General features: G+C 34.6%; 2 protein-coding genes across 4 annotated transcripts in view; both read right to left on the bottom strand.

The window, feature by feature from the left end:
* Window positions 1-841: 841 nt before the first annotated feature.
* Window positions 842-9,159, bottom strand: LOC125269262 (5'-3' exonuclease PLD4). 3 transcript variants are annotated; one of them, XM_048192147.1, is made up of 12 exons: window positions 9,032-9,159; window positions 8,351-8,381; window positions 8,148-8,226; window positions 7,323-7,501; window positions 5,052-5,235; window positions 4,838-4,958; window positions 4,511-4,638; window positions 3,695-3,895; window positions 3,360-3,499; window positions 1,452-1,617; window positions 1,267-1,363; window positions 842-1,187 (listed from the first exon to the last, which is right to left on the bottom strand). In XM_048192147.1, exons 2-12 carry the CDS (start codon window positions 8,359-8,361, stop codon window positions 976-978), a joined length of 1,518 nt encoding a protein of 505 aa, XP_048048104.1. In that variant the 5' UTR covers window positions 8,362-8,381; window positions 9,032-9,159; the 3' UTR covers window positions 842-975. The 3 variants fall into 3 exon arrangements, with proteins under 3 accessions (XP_048048104.1, XP_048048106.1, XP_048048105.1); XM_048192149.1 differs by lacking the exons at window positions 8,148-8,226; window positions 8,351-8,381; window positions 9,032-9,159 and adding an exon at window positions 7,892-7,983; XM_048192148.1 differs by lacking the exons at window positions 8,148-8,226; window positions 8,351-8,381; window positions 9,032-9,159 and adding an exon at window positions 7,638-7,874.
* Window positions 9,160-9,305: 146 nt separating this feature from the next.
* cep170ba (centrosomal protein 170Ba) overlaps window positions 9,306-25,654 on the bottom strand; it is a 40,450-nt gene continuing 24,101 nt past the window's right edge. Inside the window, 12 exon segments of the mRNA XM_048192146.1 lie at window positions 9,306-9,919; window positions 10,012-10,063; window positions 11,547-11,640; window positions 11,742-11,830; window positions 11,901-12,029; window positions 12,198-12,324; window positions 14,564-14,641; window positions 14,643-14,847; window positions 15,458-16,951; window positions 17,039-17,177; window positions 20,207-20,362; window positions 23,812-24,575. Of these exon segments, the coding sequence (XP_048048103.1) occupies window positions 9,738-9,919; window positions 10,012-10,063; window positions 11,547-11,640; window positions 11,742-11,830; window positions 11,901-12,029; window positions 12,198-12,324; window positions 14,564-14,641; window positions 14,643-14,847; window positions 15,458-16,951; window positions 17,039-17,177; window positions 20,207-20,362; window positions 23,812-24,575 (3,509 nt within the window). The 3' untranslated portion in view covers window positions 9,306-9,737.

Here is a 25,654-nt window from a genome sequence, read left to right as displayed (position 1 = left end):
TTTATATCTCACAATGACTCACACAATTCTGACTTTTTATCACACAATTCTGACTTTATATCTCACAATTCTGACTTTTTAATCACACAATTCTGACTTTATATCTCGCAATTCTGACTTTTTAATCACACAATTCTGACTTTATATCTCACAATTCTGACTTTATATCTCACAATTCTGACTTTTTAATCACACAATTCTGACTTTATATCTCACAATTCTGACTTTTTATCACACAATTCTGACTTTATAACTCGCAATTCTGACTTTATATCTCACAATTCTGACTTTATAATCACACAATTCTGACTTTATATCTCACAATTCTGACTTTTTATCACACAATTCTGACTTTATAACTCGCAATTCTGACTTTATATCTCACAATTCTGACTTTTTATCACACAATTCTGACTTTATATCTCACAATTCTGACTTTTTATCACACAATTCTGACTTTATAACTCGCAATTCTGACTTTATATCTCACAATTCTGACTTTTTATCACACAATTCTGACTTTATATCTCGCAATTCTGACTTTATAACTCACAATTCTGACTTTATATCTCACAATTCTGACTTTTTAATCACACAATTCTGACTTTATATCTCACAATTCTGACTTTTTAATCACACAATTCTGACTTTATATCTCACAATTCTGACTTTTTATCACACAATTCTGACTTTTTATCACACAATTCTGACTTTATATCACACAATTCTGACTTTTTATCACGCAATTGCGACTTTTTATCTCAGAATTTCTGACTTTATATCTCGCAATTGTGAGTTAAAAAGTCAGAAAATCTTTTTTTTATCTTTTTTTTTTTTAGTGGCTTTTTTTTTTTTTTAGTGGCGGAAATGGGCTTCCATACAATAGTTTAAAACATATATGAGATATATGACATTTATACTTCACGTTTCATGCATAATAGAATTGAACACGTTGAATGTTTGTTGATGAAGTGTCTATGGTGTGGATTTGGAGAAAACACAGTCATGGTTTTGCTTGAGCTCAGCGAGTGGAACGGCGAACTGTGAGTTCCAGTCTCTGTCGAATACTGCACTCAGCTGCTGCTGGAATGTGTTTCCCGGCGACGCAGAAGGCAAAGCATCCTGGGAAACCACTAAACCCACTCCGGCAGTGGAGTTGAAGTAGTCAGCTGACCAATTAGACGTGCCTGAACACAAAAACAACATTCAGTAACAACATTTCATTACATTACTATTGACACGAGTAAAACCCCAATAATAACTCACCTACATACGCCACTTTATCGGTCACCATATATTTGTTGTGGTTGACTCTGGTATAGGGGATGTGCGACTGGTTTCCCGCTGGAATAATAAACAGCCTCTGTGCAATGAAAAGGATAAACAGCATTTAAAAACAGATTTTTATAGGTGAAATCCTTCCATGACTGCCTGTGTTTATGTCGACTCACCACTGCGATGTTAATGTTGTTAGACGGGGAATGAAGAGCATCTAATGACCGGAGGAAGGGCCATATGGACGGGTCAGTTTCTTGGCCACAACTGACCAACAGACACACGGACACGTTCCTCTCGAAGGCTGAACGCTTGAGAGCGTCTTCAATGACCGGCCAGTATCTGTGTCACCAAACATACAACAATATAAACACACATGAAAGGAAATTAAATGCATTAGAGCTGATCCCTCATAAAGACTTCACTTACTGGATGAATCAGCGTTTTTGAATGAATAACTTGAATGAATGATTCAATGACTCACTCATAAAAACTTCACTTACTGGATGAATCTCTTGAGTGAATGATTCAGTGACTCACTCATAAAGACTTTACTTACTGGTTGAATCAGCGTTTTTGAACAAATCACTTGAATGAATGATTCAATGACTCACTCGTAAAGACTTCATTTGTTTCATTACTGGATGAATTAGTGTTTTTGAACAAATCTCTTGAATGAATGATTCAATGACTCACTCATAAAGACTTGTTTCATTACTGGATGAATCAGACCAAAATTATATACCAGTTATCACTGTAACGCTGCTTTGACACAATCTGCATTGTAAAAAGCGTTATATAAATAAACGTGACTTGACTAGTTTCATTACTGGATGAATCAGCGTTTTTGACCGAATCCCTTGAATGAATGATTCATTGACTCACTTTTTCATTACTGGATGAATCAACATTTTTGAACAAATCTCTTGAGTGAGTGATTCAATGACTCACTTTTAAAGAAGACTTCACTTGTTTCATTACTGGATGAATCAAGTGTTTTTGAACAAATCTCTTGAGTGAGTGATTCAATGACTCACTCGTAAAGACTTCACTTGTTTCATTACTGGATGAATCAAGTGTTTTTGAACAAATCTCTTGAGTGAGTGATTCAATGACGCACTCATAAAGACTTCACTTGTTTCATTAGTGGATGAATCAGCATTTTTGGACGAATCTCTTGAATGAATGATTCAATGACTCACTCATAAAGACTTTACTTGTTTCAATACTGGATGAATCAGCATTTTTGAACAAATCTCTTGAGTGAGTGATTCAATGACTCACTCGTAAAGACTTCACTTGTTTCATTACTGGATGAATCAAGTGTTTTTGAACAAATCTCTTGAGTGAGTGATTCAATGACGCACTCATAAAGACTTCACTTGTTTCATTAGTGGATGAATCAGCATTTTTGGACGAATCTCTTGAATGAATGATTCAATGACTCACTCATAAAGACTTCACTTGTTTCATTACTGGATGAATCAGCTTTTTTGAACGAATCTCTTGAATGAATGATTCAATGACTCACTCATAAAGACTTTACTTGTTTCAATACTGGATGAATCAGCATTTTTGAACAAATCTCTTGAGTGAGTGATTCAATGACTCACTCATAAAGACTTCACTTGTTTCATTACTGGATGAATCAGCTTTTTTGAACGAATCTCTTGAATGAATGATTCAATGACTCATTCATAAGGACTATGCTTGTTTCATTACTGGATGAATCAGCATTTTTAAACAAATCTCTTGAATGAATGATTCAATGACATACACATTTTTTAATAGTCACTTTTCGTCACCTACTGATGTCACTGAAGCGATCTTTATTTGAAGCGCCAAGTTACTTTCTTACTTGATTATTGTAAGACAGAAATAATGATACTGTGTGGCTGTTTGTGAAGCTGTTTCACATCTATACATGACTCTCTCTGGATCAGAACGCAGATCTGAATGTTCGCTGTGAAAGCTTTAACATACAGAGCCGAATCGTTCCCATTTAGGAATAAGATCGCGTGGGTGTTTGAATCGAGATTTGTGACTTGACTAGACTAGTGACTCCAGAAAGAAAACTCATTCACCCGTGATGATGAAAGAACTTAGAAGCGGGATAATACTCCATGACCGACACATGTATGAAATCTTGCGCTCCTCTGATGGCCGACAGGATGGCGTCAAGGTCTTGGGTGCGAGAGTCCGGACAGAACGCAGGTGGAGAGGCCTGAGGAAGATGAGAGATGAAGCTTGTTTTACAAAGAAGTCTCTTCTGCTCACCAGCGATGCCATAGAAATATATAGAGCTACTGCTAAAACACTGCCGCTTGTTTCTCTGGCGCTTAAGGTTTATAGGCATCTCTAAAATACCGTAAATGAATTTGTTTTTATGATCCATGATGATATAAGGAAGTGAAATCACCGTGATGTAAACTTGACTGGCTACACCGCTGAGGTTGAGCAGCAGCGGACGCTCCTCATTGATGAAGGTGTCGTAGGTGGACGGCCACGGATCTGGGATGGATGCGTTGGACCGACCCATGACCCAGTACGACTGGAAGATCTTGTGCAGGTCAGCAGCCAAACCGCTGGAGTTATAGATCACCACGCCGAGCTCTTTGACCTGGAGAGGTTTATCAGACACACACGCGTCACATTAATCGATCTGAAACCATCACAACCTTCAAGAAGCAGCTGAAAACAATCTTCCACCATGAAATCATATTGCAGCATTTATTATAACTGATTTATCGGTGCACATCATTATTGTGTTAAATTCATGTTCCTGGTAATCCTGGTAGACAAAATCAAGCCCCGCCCTACATTTGTTCTTGTTTGAGAAGCAGGTGTCATGGGAAATCGAGTCCTATAGCTTCAGTTATATACTACTATATGAACCATGTCATTTAAAAGACATTAATGGTCATTATAACGCATTTTCAAACAATAAGAAACTGAGACTTGATTTCTCACAATACCGGATTATACAGCACAATAGGGAAGAAAAGACTAGCATAACTTCCGTTTGTCGACTTCAACCACAATACTTTACAAGCATAAACCAATGCACATGCAAAACAAAACATAAAAAAGTGTCTAATCTAGCTTCTTTCTCATAAACATGGCAGTGTATACTGTGAATACTGTTGGCTATGAAACTAATTGTTTAAGCTTCTCTCTTGTAAATCACTCTGGACAAAAGCGTGTTAAACGCACGAATGCAAATGTTGGTTCAGACCTGCGTTAAAGCTCTCCAGTCCATGTTGGCGCTGCCGATGTAAATGTGTTTCCTGTCCACAATCCAGAATTTAGTGTGAAGAATTCCTTTAGTCAAGCGGCCGAAGTTCACTCGCCGTATCTGTATTCCTACATGAAGACACACACTGTCAGGACTGAATGTCTTTAAATGAGAATTTTTCATTGTTAGTTCATGTTAACTAATTAATTTATTGTAAAGCATTACCATAAAAATTAAAAGTTAAAGTAAAAATAATGCATGTCAGTATATAAAAAGAAACTAGTATGAAGTTTGTCAAATCAAAAATAAGGCTGCATAATTCCTGACCGTTTTCTTTCAGGACTTGTAAGTCTGTTGAATTGTGAGCCACAGTGGGGATGCTGGTCACCACTCGCACGGACACGTTTCTAGACGGTAACGCTCTGAACTCTTCTAAGATGTCTCTGCCCTGAGACACAAAAATGGCATGTTAACCAAAAGGTTCAAAAACCATCAATATTTCCACATGTAATTGCAAACGTTGAGTGTGAATGAATCTTACAGCTCTGTCAGTGGTGGAGTTCACGTTGATGTCTTCGGCCGTGAGAGACCAGTAGAAAGACGCCACGGCGATTTCTTTGGTGGCCAAAGACAGAAGATGCTTCCAGGCTTCATACAGGCTTTTCCCAGCGGAGGCGTTTCTCCCGTAATCCATACCGAGAGGAAAACTCTCAACAAGAACAATGCTGGGAGAAAATGAAGAAACAGTCACGTCCAATTTATCTTTATTATTATTCAACTTACTATCAACTTATTATTATTAAACTGAATTTAATATGAAACTTTTTTTAATTAAAATGAAATATATATATATTACCTTAAATAAAAATTATTATTATAGTTATTTTATTTTATTATTATTTTGTTTATTTATTTTTAGTGTTATGATCTGAAACCATAATACGGAAGAGGATTAGGGCCAAGCAATAATAAAAAAAGAAAACCATCTCGAGATTAAAGTTGTTAAATTTCGAGAAAAAACTCGTTAAATTTTGAGAAAAAAGTCGAGATAAAATGTTGAGAAAAAAAGTCATTAAATTATGAGAAAAAAGTCGTTAAATTACTAGAAACAAATTCGTTAAATTAAGAATTTGTTCTCATAATTTAACAACTTTTTTCTCGTAATTTAATGACTTTATTCTCATAATTTAATGACTTTATTCTCAACATTTTATCTCGGCTTTTTTTCTCGAAATTTAACAACTTTTTTCTCATAATTTAACGAATTTGTTCTCGTAATTTAACGACTTTTTTCTCGTAATTTAATGACTTTATTCTCATAATTTAATGACTTTATTCTCAACATTTTATCTCGGCTTTTTTCTCGAAATTTAACGACTTTTTTCTTGAAATTTAATGAGTTTATTCTCGTAATTTAAATGACTTTATTCTAAACATTTTATCTCGACTTTTTTCTCGAAATTTAACATTTTTCTCATAATTTAACGAATTTGTTCTCGTAATTTAACGACTTTTTTCTCATAATTTAATGACTTTATTCTCAACATTTTATCTCGACTTTTTTCTCGAAATTTAACGAAATTTTTCTCATAATTTAACGAATTTGTTCTCGTAATTTAACGACTTTTTTCTCTTAATTTAATGACTTTATTCTCAACATTTTATCTCAACTTTTTTCTCGAAATGTAACTAGTTTTTTCTCGTAATTTAACGAGTTTATTCTCAACATTTTATCTCGACTTTTTTCTTGAAATTTAATGAGTTTTTTCTCGTAATTTAACGAGTTTATTCTCAACATTTTATTTCGACTTTTTTCTCAAAATTTAACGAGTTTTCTCAAAATTTAACAACTTTAATCTCGCGATGGTTTTATTTTTTTATTATTGCTTGGCCCTAATCCTCTTCCATACCATAAACCATTTTTGTTACTTTAGGTAAAATAAATGTTATCTGAAATAAAATAAAACAAAACATTAAAAAAAATTAAACTTGTTTTATTTCAGCCATTTGCCAAAGCAACATTTCGCATTTTAAGTTAAAGTACTAAAATAAGTAAAACCAAATAAAATAAAACTATAATAAATCTTAATAAAAACTAATTTAGAAATAATAATAAAATAAAAACTTACAAAACACACAAAAGTTACTAAAACTTAAACTACAATTTAAGAGAAAACATAAAACAAGATCAGAAAAATAAAAGATATAATATCACTGATATTAAAACATCACTGTCGCAAAACCTACTGAAACATTGAATTCATGTCAATTAAATGTTCAACAAATAAATATAGAAATATTGCTCCAAAAATGTTCAATTCTACTGAATCAATCAAAAATATTTCAATCTATTATAAATATTTCTGCTGAATAACCCGAGTAATCTTTAAATATTATGAATTTATATATGAATTTATATGATCAACTGAACTAATTTTATACTTAGCAAACAGTTAAGCACTTATAAATAAATAAATCTAACTGTAAATAATCTGTTAAAATGATTTTCGATCTTAATCACTATATTTCAATTGTCCACTGATATCAGTCACATGACTTCTCTAAAAGATAAACAGAGTGATCATAATAAATTGTGGTTGTATGAGGGGATTTAACTTGGGAAATTCATACAAGTAAGTTTATTTTTTAAGAAAATGAAACTGAATCTAAATGTCAGCTCTCAACGTGCTCATGTAGTCAGCAAAATAAAAAAAAACAAAGAGACGTTCGTCTTTTAAACTCTTGAGTCTGAAACTCCAGAAGTGCCGAAGGTGGCAGGAAGTGAAAATGTGAAAACAGGAAGTTGACGCACCTGCTCTGCTGATTCGGGATGGTATCATTACAGCATGTCGGAGTGTGATGATGGGGACTCAAATCCTCATTGATTTGATCTTCGTTCTTTAATTTCTCTATTACCACTATGGCCAATAAAACCCCTAAAACGATCAAACCTCCAGTGGCCAACAGGGCAGATGATGAGCACTTTGATTTCTGAAAACAGAAAAACATCAGACCTGTAGATGAGATTTAAATACTCTTTAAAACGATGTAGATTCAGAAACTCTTGTTATTAGCGACACTGGTGGTCGTTAAGTGAACTGCAGCCAGAAACTGTATGTAAACGTACAAGAGACTAAACGTGATTAAAAGCCGATATACTGACGACGAACTTCTTTTTCATTCTTCACTTTGAAGTAAAAAGATGTTGGAAATACATTTTCAGCGTTATACTTTTAACGAACATCCCGACGCCGTTCACGCTGCTGTTAGATGAATATTGAAATACACCTCGCTTTCATCTCAATAATAAACATTCAACAAACATGAGAAAACAACAGTTAATAAAAGCATATGATAATAGCGATGTAAATATATTTGCACCAGCTCTGAGATTCACCGGCATCATGTCGACAGATGAGGTAAATTTTAAAAAAAAAGAGGCTCTCGGGAGCGCGCGTAACCGTCACCACCTTTTGATTTTCCCGGGTCCTTCACGTGAAAATCAGTTTACAGGCTTAAATAGACAGAAAAAGGTCTCGTTTTTTAAGTTTCATTACAAGCTGTTCACACATTGTCAATAAAATGTGATTAATACATGAAAGGTCTTACATACAGCCTATTTAAAGCATCAACTCACCCTTGTATTGGACACATAATTGTCATGTAAGCTCTTATACGGAGAGGTCAGTTCGTGAACATCTCGTAAGCGTGTAGATCTAAAAGCAGAACATGGAGAAGCTGATTGACATCGACAGACTTTGCACAAGCATACAGCTGAAACGTGTTTATATTTCTGTAATAAATCGACACAAAACAAAGAATAAAGTGCAGTGAACTTACGCAGTAGGCATGTTGAAGCAGGTGTTGTTTTCTTGTGGGACGCATAAAGGGAAATATTCTCAAATAGTCATTAGTTCCTCATTCACTTTTCATTTCTGTTTTTTTTTTTTTTTTTTTTTTTTTTTTTTTAAATGTCACATTGACACTTACGTAATGTTCAAAAAGGGTTTTAAACACCTATAGATCACATCTTAAAATTAACTGACAAACATGCTTTCTGAAAAAAATACAGGGAATGATTACAATTATAGCAAAACATGCTGCAAAATACATGAATGTTTATGAAATTTGAAAACAAATGGTAAAATTGCATTAAGAGGATCACAATTGTATGATTAAAGGTTCATTGTAAGCTTGGATCTTCTGTGAGTTGAATGCACAGATTTTAAGACAGCATTTATTAACAAACTACACTGAAAAATATTTGGTATAGGATTAACAAACAATTTTCACTCAGAAATTGCTAATAAGTTTCACAAATAATTACAAAGAAATGGCAAGTGACAATGAATGTACATGCATTTTTCTTTTTACAGTGGAAGTAAATGTTCAAATGCTTATAAAGTCTCGTTTTGCACATCAGCATCAAAGAAGAGCTAAATATATCAGAGAAATAGGAACTGAAAATCTCACTCAGACATGTTGATATAATATGTTTGCATGCTGAATAATATGTCATACCTCAGTCAGAGCACTTGTGTTTGTCCGAACACTCGTCATACAGGCATTAAAGACCATGAAAGAGAGTTTCAGAAGCTCTGGACTGATGCGAGTTAAGATTTCACTTTCATTTCGGCAGAAACACGACTGTGACCAGAGCTTCAATTACACATGTAAGAGTTTATATGGAGTTATAATAACTAGTCAGGGTCATTAGAGACTAATATAGATCAACATCAGAGTGAAATCAGAAAAACAAAACCTCCATGGAAATAATGACACGAGAACAAAACGGTTACATTTGAATTCTTTAATGATCTTTAACACAGACAAATACCCTGTCCAACAGAGACAAAAAGTGATTTAAATAATCATGTAAATTACTTGACCTTATATTTCCATAACAACAATCAAAAAAAGTAACAAAGATAAAGAAAAATCATTAACAGAGTATTTACAGTTATTACATTGAATGCCAAAATCTCAAGCGTTATGCGTTATGAATGCCACAAGCTGTTGAAACTGGTTTGTTTGGAGCAATATAAATGTGCAAATGTACCTCAAACATATCTTCATATTCTCCCAAACGCCTGAGGTTTTCATGAGGAGCTTGTGCCAGACGGTTTGATTCTACCCAACAACCTACGCAGATTTCCACTTGTGTGCTGAAATCATTAGCAAAGTGACTAGTGATGATGCTTTGAGTGAACCGACACGGACAGAGTCGTCATACCAGTGAGCTTTCCCTGTCTGTGCTTCTGAACATGCGGCGGCTGTTCGGCGTCGGTCCGCCGCCTCGCTGGGACGATCTCGCATCCCGGGACGCGGCTCTGGAGCTGCGAACGCCAGCTGAGGAAACCGTCCTGCTGAGGTCAGGGTTTCCTCGAGGATCGATGATTGTGTTGATGACTGAAGGGACACGAGTGAGGACATCAGTTATCTGACCATCTGAAGGTCATTAAGATGAAACATTTAAACTGGGAAGAAAAGAATCGACTGACCTTCCAGCTGTTTCTGGACTCTCCTCAGCTCTTTGAGAATTGATGCAATTTCCTACAAGACGAGCAGTAGATGAAAGGAAAACAAAAAGGCTTAATTGATTCAAGAGCAACTATTTAGTATTAAAAACTTGGTAACACTACAACGAGTTTTGATTTGTGAACGTTCGTTAACTACTTAACATTGAAGAACGCGTCTACAGCATTTATTCATCTTAATGTTAATCTCAACATTTACTAAAACATTCTTAAGATCAAAAGTTGACATCTGATGACATTAATACACTGAATATGAACATTTTTATTAACTAACATTAACAAAAGGTAATAAATGCTGCAAAAATATATAGTTAATATTTATAAATATTAACATACTATATAAACTTTATTATTAATTATAAATAAACTTAGACATATATAATTGCTATTAATATATATAAATATAAATGAATAAAGTTATATATATATATATATATATATATATATATATATATATATATATATATATATATATATATATATTTTTTTTTTTTTTTTTAAATAATTATATATAAACTATAAATATATATGTAAGTTTATTTATAATTACTATATATATATATATATATATATATATATATATATATATATATATATAAATTATTATATATATATAAATTAATTTAATTTTATAATTACTTATATGTATATAAGTTAATAATAATTATATATAAACATATATATATATAAAATTAATAATTATATCTAAACTTACATACATAATAAATGTATAATATTAATTTATATATATATAAATTAATAGTATAATAATAGTGTGTATATATATATATATATATATATATATATATATATATATATATATATATATATATATATATATATAAACTATAAATATATATGTAAGTTTATTTATATTATATATATATATATATATATATATATATATATATATATATATATATATATATATATATATATATATATATAATATAAATAAACTTACATATATATTTATAGTTTATATATATATATATATATATATATATATATATAAATTAATTTAATTTTATAATTATATATAAATACGTTTTTATATAATTACTTATATGTATATAATTTAATAATAATTATATATAAACATATATATTTAATATATACGTTTACATATAATTCTTATCATATATATAAAATTAATAATTATATATAAACTTACATATATAATAACATTTATAATATTAATTTATATATATATAAATTAATAGTATATATACACACACACACACACACACACACACACACACAACAATGTATATGTATGTGTACATCAATGATCCTAAAATAACAGATATTAATATAATTTTCTACTTCTCAGGTCTAATATACTCCCTGAAAAAAAAAAAAAAACATGAAATTATTTTTATTATTTCTTCATTAAACATTACATCTGGCTCAATGAAGTTCAGATTTTATTTAAAAAAAATAAATAAATACAGAGTACTTATTACCATTTATTCAGGGAAAGGCAAAAAGACACACACCTTGTTTGATGTTTTCAGTGGTGGAGGATCATCAGCCGCATTGATTTTGGCCTTAATTTCACTCAAAACATCCATCTTATTATGAAACAAAACCCTGAAAAAATATGACAATATGATAAAAAACAAGGCCTTTAAATAGCTACAAGAGGAATATAAAAACAGTGTAAAGAGAGCATCCAAAAAAACCCTTCTTACTTGATTTTTTCAGTTAGTTGCTCTGTGTTCTCACGGATGGCGAGGGACAGTTGGGACACTGGATTCAGCATCACGTTGTTCAGCGTAACCTGACAGGAGAAGAATGAGGGTTACATCTCAAATACAGGAGGACGATCAGCTGAAAAGAAGCGCTGCTACCTCGTCTGGTCTCACACTCGGTCCTCTGACGTCGTGATGACCGACGGTCGCCTCCGACTCGTCAGCCGCCGCTGCAACTGGAGATTCCTTCTGGAAATTCAGACTGGCTTCAGGAATCTGGTGCCGCAACTGAACGAGCATAAAAAAAAGATGAAGACTGATGCTGAAAATTCAGCTTTGATCACAGGAATAAATTACACTTTATTATATATTCACATAGAAAACAGTTATTTTACATCATAAAAATATTTCAGTTTTTTCCCTGTATTTTTGATCAGATCAATGCAGGAACAGCACCTCCTCGTGGGCAGATATGGCTGGTCCCATCTTGTCTGTGGAGCCACTCTGAGCTTCTGTATCTCCAGCAACATCATGAATCTCTTGAGCCAGAATAGCCAAATCTTTGGCCAGGTCCTGACTCAATCTACCAATCAACATGCATGAAAATTACATTTACACACACATCAAAACAAACATTTACAACAGCTGGAGGCAATGCAGTACAAGTAATAAGACTTTTTTTTTTTGGAATTAATGTGTAATTTGAATTTATACAAGGATGTAATTATACAACTGGAATGCATGATGAATTTACCTAGGTCTACACCTATGGTGATTCCCATTGTAATCAACGACATCATCTACACTGGGTACAGTCAATGCATGTCTGAGTGAGGGAGAAACACACAGTATAGCACTACAGCTCTGAAAGAGAGTCTCAGCCAAATGAACGTGACATTAAGTCATTTAAAATGTTGTTCTCCAACTCTTATTAAAACAGAGGGCTCCTGGATTTTGGTGTTTTTTTTTCATTTTTCAGGATCAAAAAGCATGTCTAATTAATTTAAATCTTGAAACTTAAATTTTTGTTAAATTAACAAAAATTAATTTTTTAGGGCCCTATGAAAAGTTTTATTTTATCCAAATTCCATGTTTTCGGATTAAATTTTTCTGGATTCTGTTTTAATAGTTTAATTAAATTTTAATACATCAAAAAGCATGTCTAATCAAGTGAAACCTTTAACAATTTATTTTTTTATTTTTTATTTTTTTTGTACAGTAATAGCACCCTATGATTGAAATGTTTTATTTTTTCAGAAATTCTGTGCCATCCATTTGAATTTTTCTGTTTATGATTTAATGTTAAAAGTAAGGCCTAGTCCACGCATACACAGGTTTTTTAATAAAAGTTTTCCTTCGTTTAAAAAAAAAAAAAATTGTGTCCACATGAAAATGCAAAAAAAAAAAAAAAAGCATGCCAAACCAACAGGTGGCGATATAACCCTTATTACATGCTGGTCAATCAGAAGCCTGGGAAAAAAAAAGTTATTATATTATAAAAGTAAGTTCTGGCTCCGATGTCACAAGCCAAAATCTCCGGTTTCACCATCTACACGACAACACTGTAGTCGGAGTTTCTAAAAACAATTTAAAAAAATGTTCAGTTTCAGTTCTGCATTTGCGTGTGGATGAACAGCCAAAGCTGCGGTTTTGAAAATACCCATGTTCTTGTGGACAGGGCCTAAAACATGGAAGAAAAATTTATTTCCTTAAAAAATATATCAAGTTTTAATATCATTATTATTACTTTGAGATGAACATTCTATTGTACAATAGTAATATATTTCTAGCTGAACCAAATTTTATTTAGTTTATTTTAGCAGGTTGTCATGAAGACGTTTGAGTTTCAGTGCGTTTACGACGATAGTTTTAAAACCTATAACAGTTTAATATTAACAGAAATTAGTCCATATCGCAATTTGATTAAAGGCCCCGATATACTCACCTCAAAATATTTTTTTCATTCTACGCGTTGGGATAAAACGAAGTTTGAAATACGCGTGCAGCGATAAACTGTTAACGAACATCCAGACACCGGCGGAGCCTCAGAGCCACACCTACCTAGTACATATTCGCCATGGTAGTTCGAAACTTTTCTGTAAAGTCCACTTTAGCAGACCGTTTCGAGCTCCCGAAACGAACGCCACTTTGACCTGATTTTGTTCGAAATAACGTCATACCAGTTCGTTCTTCAATTTTGCGTGAAGTACATCAAGTGTACGGCCATACTTTTTGATTCATTCATCTAAAATTTGCCAAATTCCATGACATTCCATGTTATGAAGTAAATTCCATTTTTATGACTGGATTCTGTGATTCCATCTGCGTTTTCCGCGGAAATCATAGGGCTCTATATTAGGGCTGCGACAGTAAATCGATTAATCTCGATTCTGAGATTTTCCGAAAGCATCATGATTCTCTCTTGAATCGATTCTGAGCTTAGTTTTTAACAGCAGATGGCGCTCTTGACTTGTTTTTAACCGCACACTCAAATGCTCATGAAGAAGAGCGCTCGTGCATTCGGCTATGAATGCTTTTTTGACGCAAGATTAATGTAAACAGCTTTGTAATTCACTTCAACCTTTCTGAACTTTATAAATGATTATTTTATAGAAAGTTCAAGTGGTGTGTTTAAGGAATTGGAAGCAAGAAGAATTCAGCTGTTTCTAAAGCATGTAGCGCCATCTGCTGTTAAAAACTAAGTTCAGAATCGATTCAAGAGAGAATCGCGATGCATTCGGAAAAACTCAGAATCATTTCTCGCTTCGTGATGCATCGATTTGTTGTCCCAGCCCTACGCTACATGATCAATCCGTCCTCACCTGGCAATCTCAGCACTATGAGACGTCCAGTTCTGGAAGGCGTCGCTCTCGTGTCCTTCCCCTTCGGAGTCTCTCGAACGGGGTACGGCTCGCACCGGACCTGCTGGATGGATTACTGGGGTTCTGCTGGGCCCCTGAATGATGGGAGCGTTTGTGTTTAGGGGTGCTATGGTTAGTCTCGAACTCATCCTCAGAGGTGGAGGCGTAGTCTGAACCCTTTTGACGCCTCCTGGAGCCTTGGCCCAGGACATTGGGAAGGAGGAGCGTTTGGTACACCATGTCATCAGAGGATGGGATAGAAACAAAAATAAAAAAGCAGAAGTAGAAGACAGATAATAAGACACCCGAAATACCAACAACCACTTCCCATTCGTCAATGGGGTCCAAGTGTCCAAAAGTACTCTAGATTGTTAATCCCATCAGAAAAAAAATTACTTTGATTTTCAAATATACCTGTTAAGTTTTTAGTATGGTAATTAGTTATTATGGATGCAAAGGGGCGGATAAGTTCTGGTAAATTTCCAGAAAGTTTTCAAAAATCCTGGAAAGTTTCTGGAAGATATTTTCCACCCCTTTGCATCCCTACTAGTTTTCTCCAACTACAAAAATTAGTAATATTTGGAGACTAATTACATGGTCTTGTTAGTTAAAGATGGTCATTGGCCCAGTTGTGCGATACAAACAAATGCACACAAATCAAGTCAATGACCATTGGAAGAGTCATTCAGAGAAAGTGAAAGAACTGGATTTTACTGGATTGTACTTGTTTGGAAGCTCATCACTCTGATAAATGGATGCAAAGCCAAAATAGTCATCTAAACAACGTTTGACCAACCCCCAATGTTTCGGCAAAACTCTCAATGAAATAAGCAAACACAGAAGTATGATACTCACTGGCAGTACTGCTGGCGTATTTGGCACTGCTTGAGCGTCCGCGGGCGATTGGTTGCCTGTTCATGGCATTTGAAACCTTCCGCAGAAGAGCCTTGGGATCCGGCACTGAAGCTTTCCGCACGGAGCTGCCCGACTCTGTGCTGCGGTTTGAAAAGCCCGTCCTGCTTGTGGAAGACTCTGTGTCACTGGGAGTGTTGAAGGAGCCTGTCCTTTTCCTAGGTAAAGCTAAAATGTCCAATCGAGAGAGCTTCTTGCTCTCCTGAGCACCCCGACTGTTTGCCGAGGGATTGACGTCGGAGTTCTGAGACGTCCGATCGGTTTCGGTGCCTTCGTTGTCGGAGGCTTCGCCCAAACGGGCACGGCGAAGCACTGAAGCCCTTGTTGCTCTTGGAGCGGAAAGGCTATTAGAGCGACCTAGAGTTTGTTGCACCGTACCTTTGGATTTGCTCGCACCTTCCTTCTGAAGAGGAATAGTGTACTTTTTGTAAGGTAGGGAACTTGATTCCTGGTCGGAGACGGTTTCAGGCCAATTCCGAGTGGTGGGACTTTGTTCTGGCGCAAAGTCGAGAGAACTAAGATTACGACGGAGCTGCAAACGTTTGCCTGGACCTGCCTTGCCATCACTGTCCTTTGGATCATCGGAAGTCTTAGGTTCTCTGGAATACTGACCGGTACCTCTTAAAAGTCCTCTGAGGACCACAGGCTTCTTAGGAGGAACAGAAGCGTTTTTGCCACTGATTGTACTGGAGGTGTCCGATTCTCCCGAGAAGGAGTCCTCCAGATGGGAGCGACCGTTGTTGTCTTGCTGCTCCAGAAGCTTGGCTTCCAGAGAAGCTAGAACATCCTCAGTGTCTTTGAGGTAAGATTGAGTGTCTTGATTGCTTACGCCTTTAAAAGCATCTTTCCCAAAGGGTTGACTAGATATCTGGGGCAATCTGGACAACTGGATGTCGTCGCTGGCCCTTTCTTTGGTATAACTTTCTTGTCTGACGACGGACACTAAACTGTCTACACCAAGAGAGTCGTCCTTGCTTGGGTGATCAATGTTTGGTGGTGAACAGTTGCTCTTGGTAAGATTGCCCTGTGGTCGCGTTAAAGTAGCCGTGGAGAATTTGGGAGGTGAATCCAGGTCTTTTGTCTCTTCTTGATTGGGTTGTGTCTTCGGAGACCGGTTCCACGTCGTGTCAGGAGTCGTCATGAACTGCTCAACCACAGAGCCATCATCGGACTTGCTGGCATCACTCAGACTGTCTGGATCTAGATCATCTTGGACACTCAGTTTCTGTGGATCCCACTTTTGCTTCGGAACTTGCGAACTCTTCTCCACACCTGACAGGTACGAGTCAGGCTGGATGCGTATGGTGGGCGGTGGCGTCTCGGTCTTCTCCTTCAAAGGAACCTGAGGCAGAACTCGCCTTGATCTGCTGCTTTGACCTGTTTCCGAGTAGTCAGCATTTCGGTTAAGCATAGCTTGGTGGATGATCCTTTCACCAGCTTAAAGACATGATTAATAGGACAAATGAAATGTGCTAGCAAAGACAAAAGCAAAGAAAGCTAGTGAGCCAAGCCAAATTTCCCTACCTCCGGCAGAAAGATCAACGTGTGTTGGGATGTCAAACAGTCCTGAAGCAGGACCAGAGTCTGAATAGGTGTCCGCCAAACTTGCCCAACGGGAAACCCACCTAGTGCCTCCAGGTGTTAATGACGTCATCGACTGTATCTGTAGAAAAGAAGGAAAACAGCTAATTAAACTAAAACTTCTATTATATTACATTGCTTTAAAGTGGTAACTATTTTTTTTGTTTAAGTTGAGATATTTTCACTGAATCTGTATGTTTATATTACGCATTTCACAACATTTTACACATTTTTTAATAAATATTTTGAAAATATTAAAACCCTAGTGTTATTAAATAATCATTATTTTATATTTCTTTGTTTTATACCTTATTTAAGAATTTATTCTTCAATGCTTTTTTGACTTATTTCTTACCCGACTCATTTTCTTAAATTATTTTATGTAATACTTTTATGTGACATTTGACTTAAATTAAATAATTCTTATAGATCCGCACAAAATTGTTAATAATAAACATTGTAAATATTTGAATATTGTGCAAATAGTTATTAAAACTAACTCTGAAAGCATTCACACTTCTAAAAAAACATCAGCTATGCTAAAGAATTTATATATTTTAATTTAAAATTTAACTTTAATTTATATTTCAATTATTAAAGGAGTTTGGTTCCAAAACGCGATAAACACCATTTTAAAAAAAAACGAGTTTCCGCCAAAATCAGTATTGTATCTGGTCGCTATTGAAAAGTCATTTATTAATTTTGCTCAAAATGTGATATCCGTTGTGTTATCCTGTCATGTTTCCTCCCTTTCTTTCCAAAATGCAACAAACGCCAGTCTCCTTTCGCTGCAGAACGCGATATATCTGCTCAACCAATCACAGCGCTCCATTCCACGCACTAAATAGTAATGGTGCCGCCCTGAATACACCCGGCATCCTAGTTTTCCTTATCTACTTTGTACTTTGTGATCAACAAAAACAGAAAAATGAATACTTTTGATGGCAGTGATGGTTTCTGAAATCGAAATGTAATCATTAACAAGAGGAGATTAAGAAGATGAGGCTCTTGGTAAAGCTGTTGCTTGTTCCAGGACAGCATCAAACTTCAGTCACGGTCCACAAAACTGAATCATGAACAGTTTTAAAAAGCCATTTTTAATACCAATGTACTCGGCAAATATGTTTATTTAACCGTGCGGTGGCGCCAGATACTATTTAATCGGTAATGTCAAATAATTCATTTATAACATTAACAAGATGACCCGTTGAATTCATTTTTGGAGTGACGACTGAATGTATTTTTAGTCAAATGCCTGTATATAAGATAAATATTGGCAAAGTTTAGACTCTGTCATATATGTAGGGCCCTATAATTTCCGCGATCACGGAATCGTGGATGGAATCCATTCATAAAAACGGAATTTACTATATAACGCGGAATGTCACGGAATTTGTCAAATTTTTGATGAATGAATTAAAAGCAGGTCAGTACACGTAAATTAAATCGCGATATAGACTAGTGACTGAATATTAAACCGCAAAAAGACTAAACATGAATCCTGCATGCCTGTGTGCCTCTGAAATGAATGATGCGGAAGCACAGTTTCATTTACCTCACACCACCTCACACACAATCGCGCGGGCGCACGCACGCGGTGTTTTCGTCCTCTGTCGCCTCACTATATGAACGCACAAATTCATCTCCAGAGCTGCTCTGAAAGTCACTTCATCAGCATTTAACCGCTTCGTTTGAGAAAACTACCGTCATAAACACAGAGAAACTCAAAGCTCTAGGCAACCCGTCAAAATAAAAGTTCGAATTAACTTGACAGAAACATATTACTGTTGTACAGTAGAATTTAGATAAATTAATTTAACAATAAATTATTAAAATATATTTTTAAACAATAATCTCAATGTTTCTTCCAAGTTTTAATTTTAACAGTAAAGCTCTGTTGTGCAGCACATTGTTTGACAAAAAAAGTTATTAAAAGATTAAAAGATAAATTAAATGGTATGCGTTCTTTTGATTGCCAGAAAAATTTAAATACACAACAGAACTTCTGGAAAAAAAAAAAAAAAAATCATAAAAATATATTTTTTTTAATAAATAAATATTGTTGTTTTTAAGAATTCAATTAATTAGACATGCTTTTGGATTATTAGAATGGAATTAAACCATTAAAATGGAATCCAGAAAACAGAATTTGGTTTAAATAAAATTTGAGGGGAAAGAATAAAATGTTTATCATAGGGCCCTAAAAAAATTATTATTTTTTTGTTAAACTTTTATTAAATTGTTGCTAAATTGGACAAGATTCATTATTTCAATTAATTATACATGTTTTTGATTACTAAAATGTAATTTAACAATTAAAATGGAGTCAAAAAGAAAAAACGGAATCCAGAAAAATTAAAACGGAATTTGGGAAAAAATAAAACGGATTTCATAGGGCCCTATATATGTGAATCAACTTACTTTGTTGTGCATTTTCAATTTGAAAAATAACTTTTATATTGATGGATTAATTGCATTTTGAAAAAAAAAAAAAAAAAAAAAACGTGTCATGGATTTATTGCATTTTGGGGAAAAAATAATCAATTTTTATAATAAACCTTTTAAAATCAAAATGTAGATTTAAATTTTTAATGTTTTTATAACCAAAAGATGCTATGTGAAAGTTTGAAACAGAAAATAGTGGTTTTCCTCCTGCCACTTTCTTGGTAAAGAAAACAGCTTTTTACTCAAATGAATCAAAATGGAGTTATTACGTTTTGGAACCAAACTCTTCATTTAAATTCTTCATTTTTAATTCATCTTTTTTTGCAAGCTTACTCACGTCCCTTATTCTAAATAAAACCTACTACAATTATGCTGGCTTACTAAATATATCGATCATGGTATTAATGTCAAAATATACCAAATGAAAATATCTCAACCATAATAAGAGATCAGGCCCTTTAAAGATTCAAATCACCCATTCATAATCACCCAAAAGCAGGAAATAAAGACATCAAACCATCAAAACAGCTTTGAGAAGATGCCCAAGAAAGATCCTAATAAAATCACAGTGAAAAATAAGATGATTGCAGTGATTGACAGATAGATCTACTGATGCCCATGATCCGGAGCGAGCATGCCAACGTTTGTAGTCAGGTGAGAGTTTACCTGTACTGTGTCACTACGGTCTGTTGGATATTGGCCCAGTTTTGGGCCTGAGCTATTCTTATTGAGCAGAAGACTATCGTGACCCTCAGTGTCACCAACTATAGTCTTAACAGTTGCTGCTGCTGAGGTTTGGCTGTTGTCGCCAACACCAAACACCTGTTAATGATAAAGCATGCATGAATTATGAAGGTCTGTTCCCGACTGACTTGAACTCTTTGACTCTTGACTGGGTGAATTATTCAGAAGACACTTGAAATGTGATAAAATACTAGGGAAGTGACTGAAATAATCTGAATGAGAGAACTGAAACAATGGTTTCTAATAACAAAATAGTTTGTGGTTTCTTGAAGCTGCTCGAATGTAGGGGTGGGCGATATGACCAAAATCTTATTTCATGATATAAGAGACATTTTATTTCATGATAAAAAAATATATCACAATATAGTTATTACACACTACCCAGCCAAAAGTAAAGTTGCAGTTTGGATTTAAATAAGCAAATACTTAATAGACTATAGCTGAGTTTCCATTACCCTTCAAATTGCTCAAAACTCCCATATATCTCAAATAAAGTTTTTACGCTTGCAAGAATATTTTGCAAATTTCGCATTTACAGGTCACCTGGCATATGTAAAAGTCGAGATGGCATGGTATGTTTGGACAGAAGACGAGAGTTCTTTATTAAACTCATGAAAGACAAAATAATTATGGGAATACTGGATTCTAAACAACAAAGAAATGCCACAATTTATCAAGACCTTGAAGCAGAGGAACACCCAGAAACACCTCATACATGTCCACTCCCAAGTATAAGGGGCTTTCCTCGCCATTAATGCTTGGATAACACGCCTACATCTCCTTCGATTAAAAATAATGGCAAGTGTGGTGGATGAGACATACGCAAACCTACCAACATCCGTCGCCATGATTTTTGGAATGACGTTTTAGTCGCATGACATCGGTTAATGAAAATGCCATCGTTTCGCATTGACATTTAGAAAATACAGTGAAAATCTGTAATGGAAACCCAGTTTATGTCTGGATCATTATTGCAGCGATTAAGGCCTTGTCCATACTAATACGATTTCATTTGAAAACACGTCTTTTTCTCTCCGTTTTGACCTTCCATCCACACTGAGACAGCGTTTTTGAAAACATTTTCCAAAGTGGATAAATTTGTTTTTGCATTGTATTGTGAATGGTGAAAGGTGGAAACGGAGGTATTTGAAAACGATGACGCATGTTTAGTCATGTGATGCTTATTGTACCCATAGATATCTATAGTTATACCAAAGACTATAGAATAACACAAGACGTGTCACTCGTATTGTTTTGAATGGGAGAAAGTGTAACGCGCAATATGGCGGAATAAGTCCCGCCTTCTAAATAAGAGCCAATCGCCGACTGGTAAAGTCATCGCGTCACTTCAGCGGCCGTTAGAATCACCGGTTTCTATAGAAACAGTCAAACGCGCGCCTCCGAAGAGACCCGCATTTAGGTCTGCGCATGCGCATTAGCTTGATCCAGCCTGAAAAATACAGTTTTTTGGTCACGATTCGAGCGTTTAGAAATACAATTTATGAACCCGGTTGTTGTTAGATTTCATTGGTGATTTCAAATATGAAATTTAATCGTAAGGTTGGCGAACAGTTTTGGAGAATTTGATGTTTCCCCATTCAAAGAGATTGCATAATGCCCAGGATGCCCGAGAGGCGTTTCAAAGATGGCCGCCGAGTGAAATGACTTGTCTTAAAAGGACTTTGGTTATACCGACGTTGTTGTGGTGATTTAAGGTGATTTAAGCATGTTCAGACGTTTCAGTGTGGATGAGCGACTTTTGGAAAACGCTAGTGTGGAAGAGGAGCGTTTTTAAATTAAAACTCCGTTTTCAAATGTCTCCAATTTAATGTAGACGTAGCCTAATATTTCTGGCATATGTTTGGCAACAATTCTTTTAACCCTAACTGATGCAGTGTGTAGCTTTTTATTTCTTAAACAACCATGTTTAAAAAATCTCCCATGACAACTTTCAGTATTGCATATCATCGAGGATGAGAAAAGAACACAACCCAGCAGGTAAATGACGTTATCGCTGTTTTCCATGTTCGTGAAGTAAATATGTTAAAAATGTATGAGTTCATTTAGTTCCCCCAAAAGGAGTTCCTAGAACTAAAATCGTTCCTAGTTCCTGCGGCGCGAACACAGCAACATCCGGGTACTTCAGCCAATAGTTGTAGGAACTATGAAAAGGTTCCTCTGGTCAGAAAAGCCCTTATTAGACCATTTAAACAATATGTCGTGAAAGAGAACTGAATCTGGGATTGCATGCTGTCTGAGAGGCAGCTTTCTGTGTGCGTTTCAGTGCAAATATAGGGCCCTATGATTTCTGCGATGCAGAAAATGCGGACAGAATCACAGAATCCATTCATAAAAACGGAATTCACTATAGAATGTCACGGAATTTGTCAAATTTTTGATGAATGAATTAAAAGCAGGTTAGTACACTTAAATTAAATTGCGATATAGACTAGTGACTGTGAATATTAAACCACAAAAAGACTATTTAAATATGAATCCTGCATGCCTCTGAAGCGCGGTTTCATTTACCTCACACTTTTTTTTTTTTTTTTTTTTTTTCACACACACACACACACACACACACACACACACACACACACACACACAGAAGCACGTGTTACGCTCGCGGTGTTTTCATCCTCTGCCGCCTCACTATATGAGGACATGAACGCACGAAATTCATCTCCAGAGCTGCCGCTTTAAGAAAATCTATCATCATAAACACACAGAAACTCAAAGCTCTTGGCAACCTGTCAAAATAAAAGTTCGATTTAACTTGCTAGAAACATATTACTGTTGTACAGTAGAATTTAGATACATTTCAATGTAATAATAATAACACTAACACTAATAGATTTAAGAATAATAATAATTATTAAAACTTTAATTTTAAGGAACAATCTCAGTTTTTCTTCCATGTTTTAATTTTAACAGTAATGCTCTGTTGTGCAGCACTTTGATAAAAAAAAGTTTAATTTCATGATTAAAAGATAAAGTTATCCGTTAATTTCATTGCCAGAAAAATTTAAATACGCAACAGAATTTCTGAAAAAACAAAAATTCATAAAAAAACATTTTTTAATTAATAAATTTGTTGTTTTTAAGAATTCAATTAATTAGACATTCTTTTTTATTATTAAAATTTAAATTTAACCATTACAATAGAGTCCAAAAAATTAAACTGGAAAAAAACGGAATCCTGAAAAATTAAAACAGAAAAAACGGAATTGGGAAAATAATAAAACTGAATTTGGGAAAAAATAAAACGGATTTCATAGGGCCCTACAAGTACAGCAATGAGCTCTTTTTTGAACTTAATATCTCTTTTTAACATTATGCACATCCCACGCGTAATTTCTTTATCACTTTAATGTGTCAGTAACTAGTTACACGGATATATTTACACACCCAAGATATTTACAATACCGCAAAATCTCTAACAATAGACACTTGACATCGTCGCCATGATATATATCGTCATACCACCCAGCCCTACTCAAATGTGATGTCAGGTGATGGGGTTGTACCTGATCGATTAAGCCCCGTGCCTCCACAACCTCTTTGTCTGGTCCCTCGGCTTCAATGGTGTAGGTTCCCGCATCACTTAAACTGTCATCCTCTTCCTGCTGTGGAGTTTTGGCCTCAGTGCTGTTAACTTCCATGGGCACAGAAGGAGATCTGATGGTCTGATTCACGGTGTGATTTTGTGAATGAGACGTGGCATGTGTCACAGAGGAGCCAGAGTATGTCGTAGGCGTAGAAGATGAGGTCTTATGGTCCCATGTGGTGGCAGGACTGGGTTTCGACACCCTAAGCAACTCGGCCGCAAAGTCCTGTGACAGTTTGGACCTCCGGCCGATGCTGCCGAAAGGTTTTGACGTAGAGCGGGAGCTAACGTCAGACGTGCTCATACGGATTTCGCTCTTCTCCCGTCTGAGAGAAGCGGCCCGCTGAGGACCTTCTGAACCTTTGAGGGGAATCGTGAACTGCTGTGTGGGAGGATTATGTCCGGATGACGAAGTTCCAACTTTTCGTTTGTCTAACTTGCTTTTTAGAGCAGACTGGAAGTCAGGAGAAGACATGTTATTGGTGAACGACTGCGAGCGCTTTTTCCGTTGAGTGTCGTCAAAGAACTCGACCATGAAAGCTTGCTGGGGATCTGGTTTGTCTTGGCTCTTTGAATCTGGCATGTAGTTAGTTGGGTAATCTTCTCCCTCCAGTCGTGGTACGATCTTTTGTGACCCAGAGTGGGAAATTGGGTCTTCCAAATCATCTTCACGATGGCGTGAATCTAGAAAAAACACAAGTAGCATGTCAACATTAAGAAAGTGAATAGGGCCCTATGAAATCCATTTTTTTTTTTTTTTACCCATTTTTTTTTTTTTTTTTTTGGACTCCATTTTAATGGTTAAATTAAATGTTTGTAATCAAAAAGCATGTCTAATTAATTCAAATCATGAAAATTATACATACAATTTAACAACAATTTGTTAAAAGTTTAACAAAAGTTAAATTTAAGTTTTTTTTCCTTAAATTGTCTTTTATTTTTACCAAATTCTGTGTTCTGTATTCCATTTTAATCGTTTAATTAAATTTTAATAAATCAAAAAGCATGTCTAATTAATTTAATTCATAAAACCAACAAAATCTATTAATTTTTTTTTAGAAATTAATTTCTATGAAATGTTTTGTTTTTGTTTTTTCAGAAATTGTGTGTTGTGTATTTAAATTTTTCAAACGAAGGCATAAAACATTTAATTTTTTTTTTTTTTGGACTCCATTTTAATGGTTAAATTAAATGTTAGTAAGCATGTCTAATTAATTGAAATCATGAAACTTATACAATTTAACAAACAATTTTTTTTAAAAAGTTTAACAAAAGTTAAATTAAGTTTTATTTTTTTCTCAAAGTCTATGTTTTCTGTTTTAAGTTCTCTGTATTCCATTTTAATCGTTTAATTAAATGTTAATAATCAAAAAGCATGTCTAAATTAATTGAATTCATAAAACCAACAAAATCTATTTTTTTTTAGAAATTCATTTCTATGAAATGTTTTGTTTTTGTTTTTTCAGAAATTGCACGTTGTGTATTTAAATTTTTCTGACAATCAAACGAAGGCATAAAACATTTATTTAATTAATTTTTTCCCAATTTATAAATTTTTTTTTGGACTCCATTTTAATGGTTAAATTAAATGTTAGTAATCATGTCTAATTAATTAAAATCATGAAACTTATACAATTTAACTATATATATATATATATATATATATATATATATATATATATATTTATTTCTATGAAATTATTTTTTTTTTTTTTGTTTTTTTCAGAAAATGCGTGTTGTGCATTTTAAATTTTCTGGCAATC

This window comes from Megalobrama amblycephala, linkage group LG5, assembly GCF_018812025.1.
Source record: "Megalobrama amblycephala isolate DHTTF-2021 linkage group LG5, ASM1881202v1, whole genome shotgun sequence".
Taxonomy (NCBI): domain Eukaryota; kingdom Metazoa; phylum Chordata; class Actinopteri; order Cypriniformes; family Xenocyprididae; genus Megalobrama; species Megalobrama amblycephala.
The sequence above is the reverse complement of the archived record's forward strand: the minus strand, read 5'-3'. Positions and strand labels throughout refer to the sequence as shown.

Excerpts from the sequence above, each read along its gene's own strand:
- LOC125269262 (XM_048192147.1), bottom strand. Across the intron at positions 5,236-7,322 it reads ATCCCGAATCAGCAGAGCAG|CATTGTTCTTGTTGAGAGTT; the intron begins GTGCGTCAACTT and ends ATTTTCTCCCAG. Across the intron at positions 1,618-3,359 it reads AAGTTCTTTCATCATCACGG|ATACTGGCCGGTCATTGAAG; the intron begins GTGAATGAGTTT and ends TTGGTGACACAG.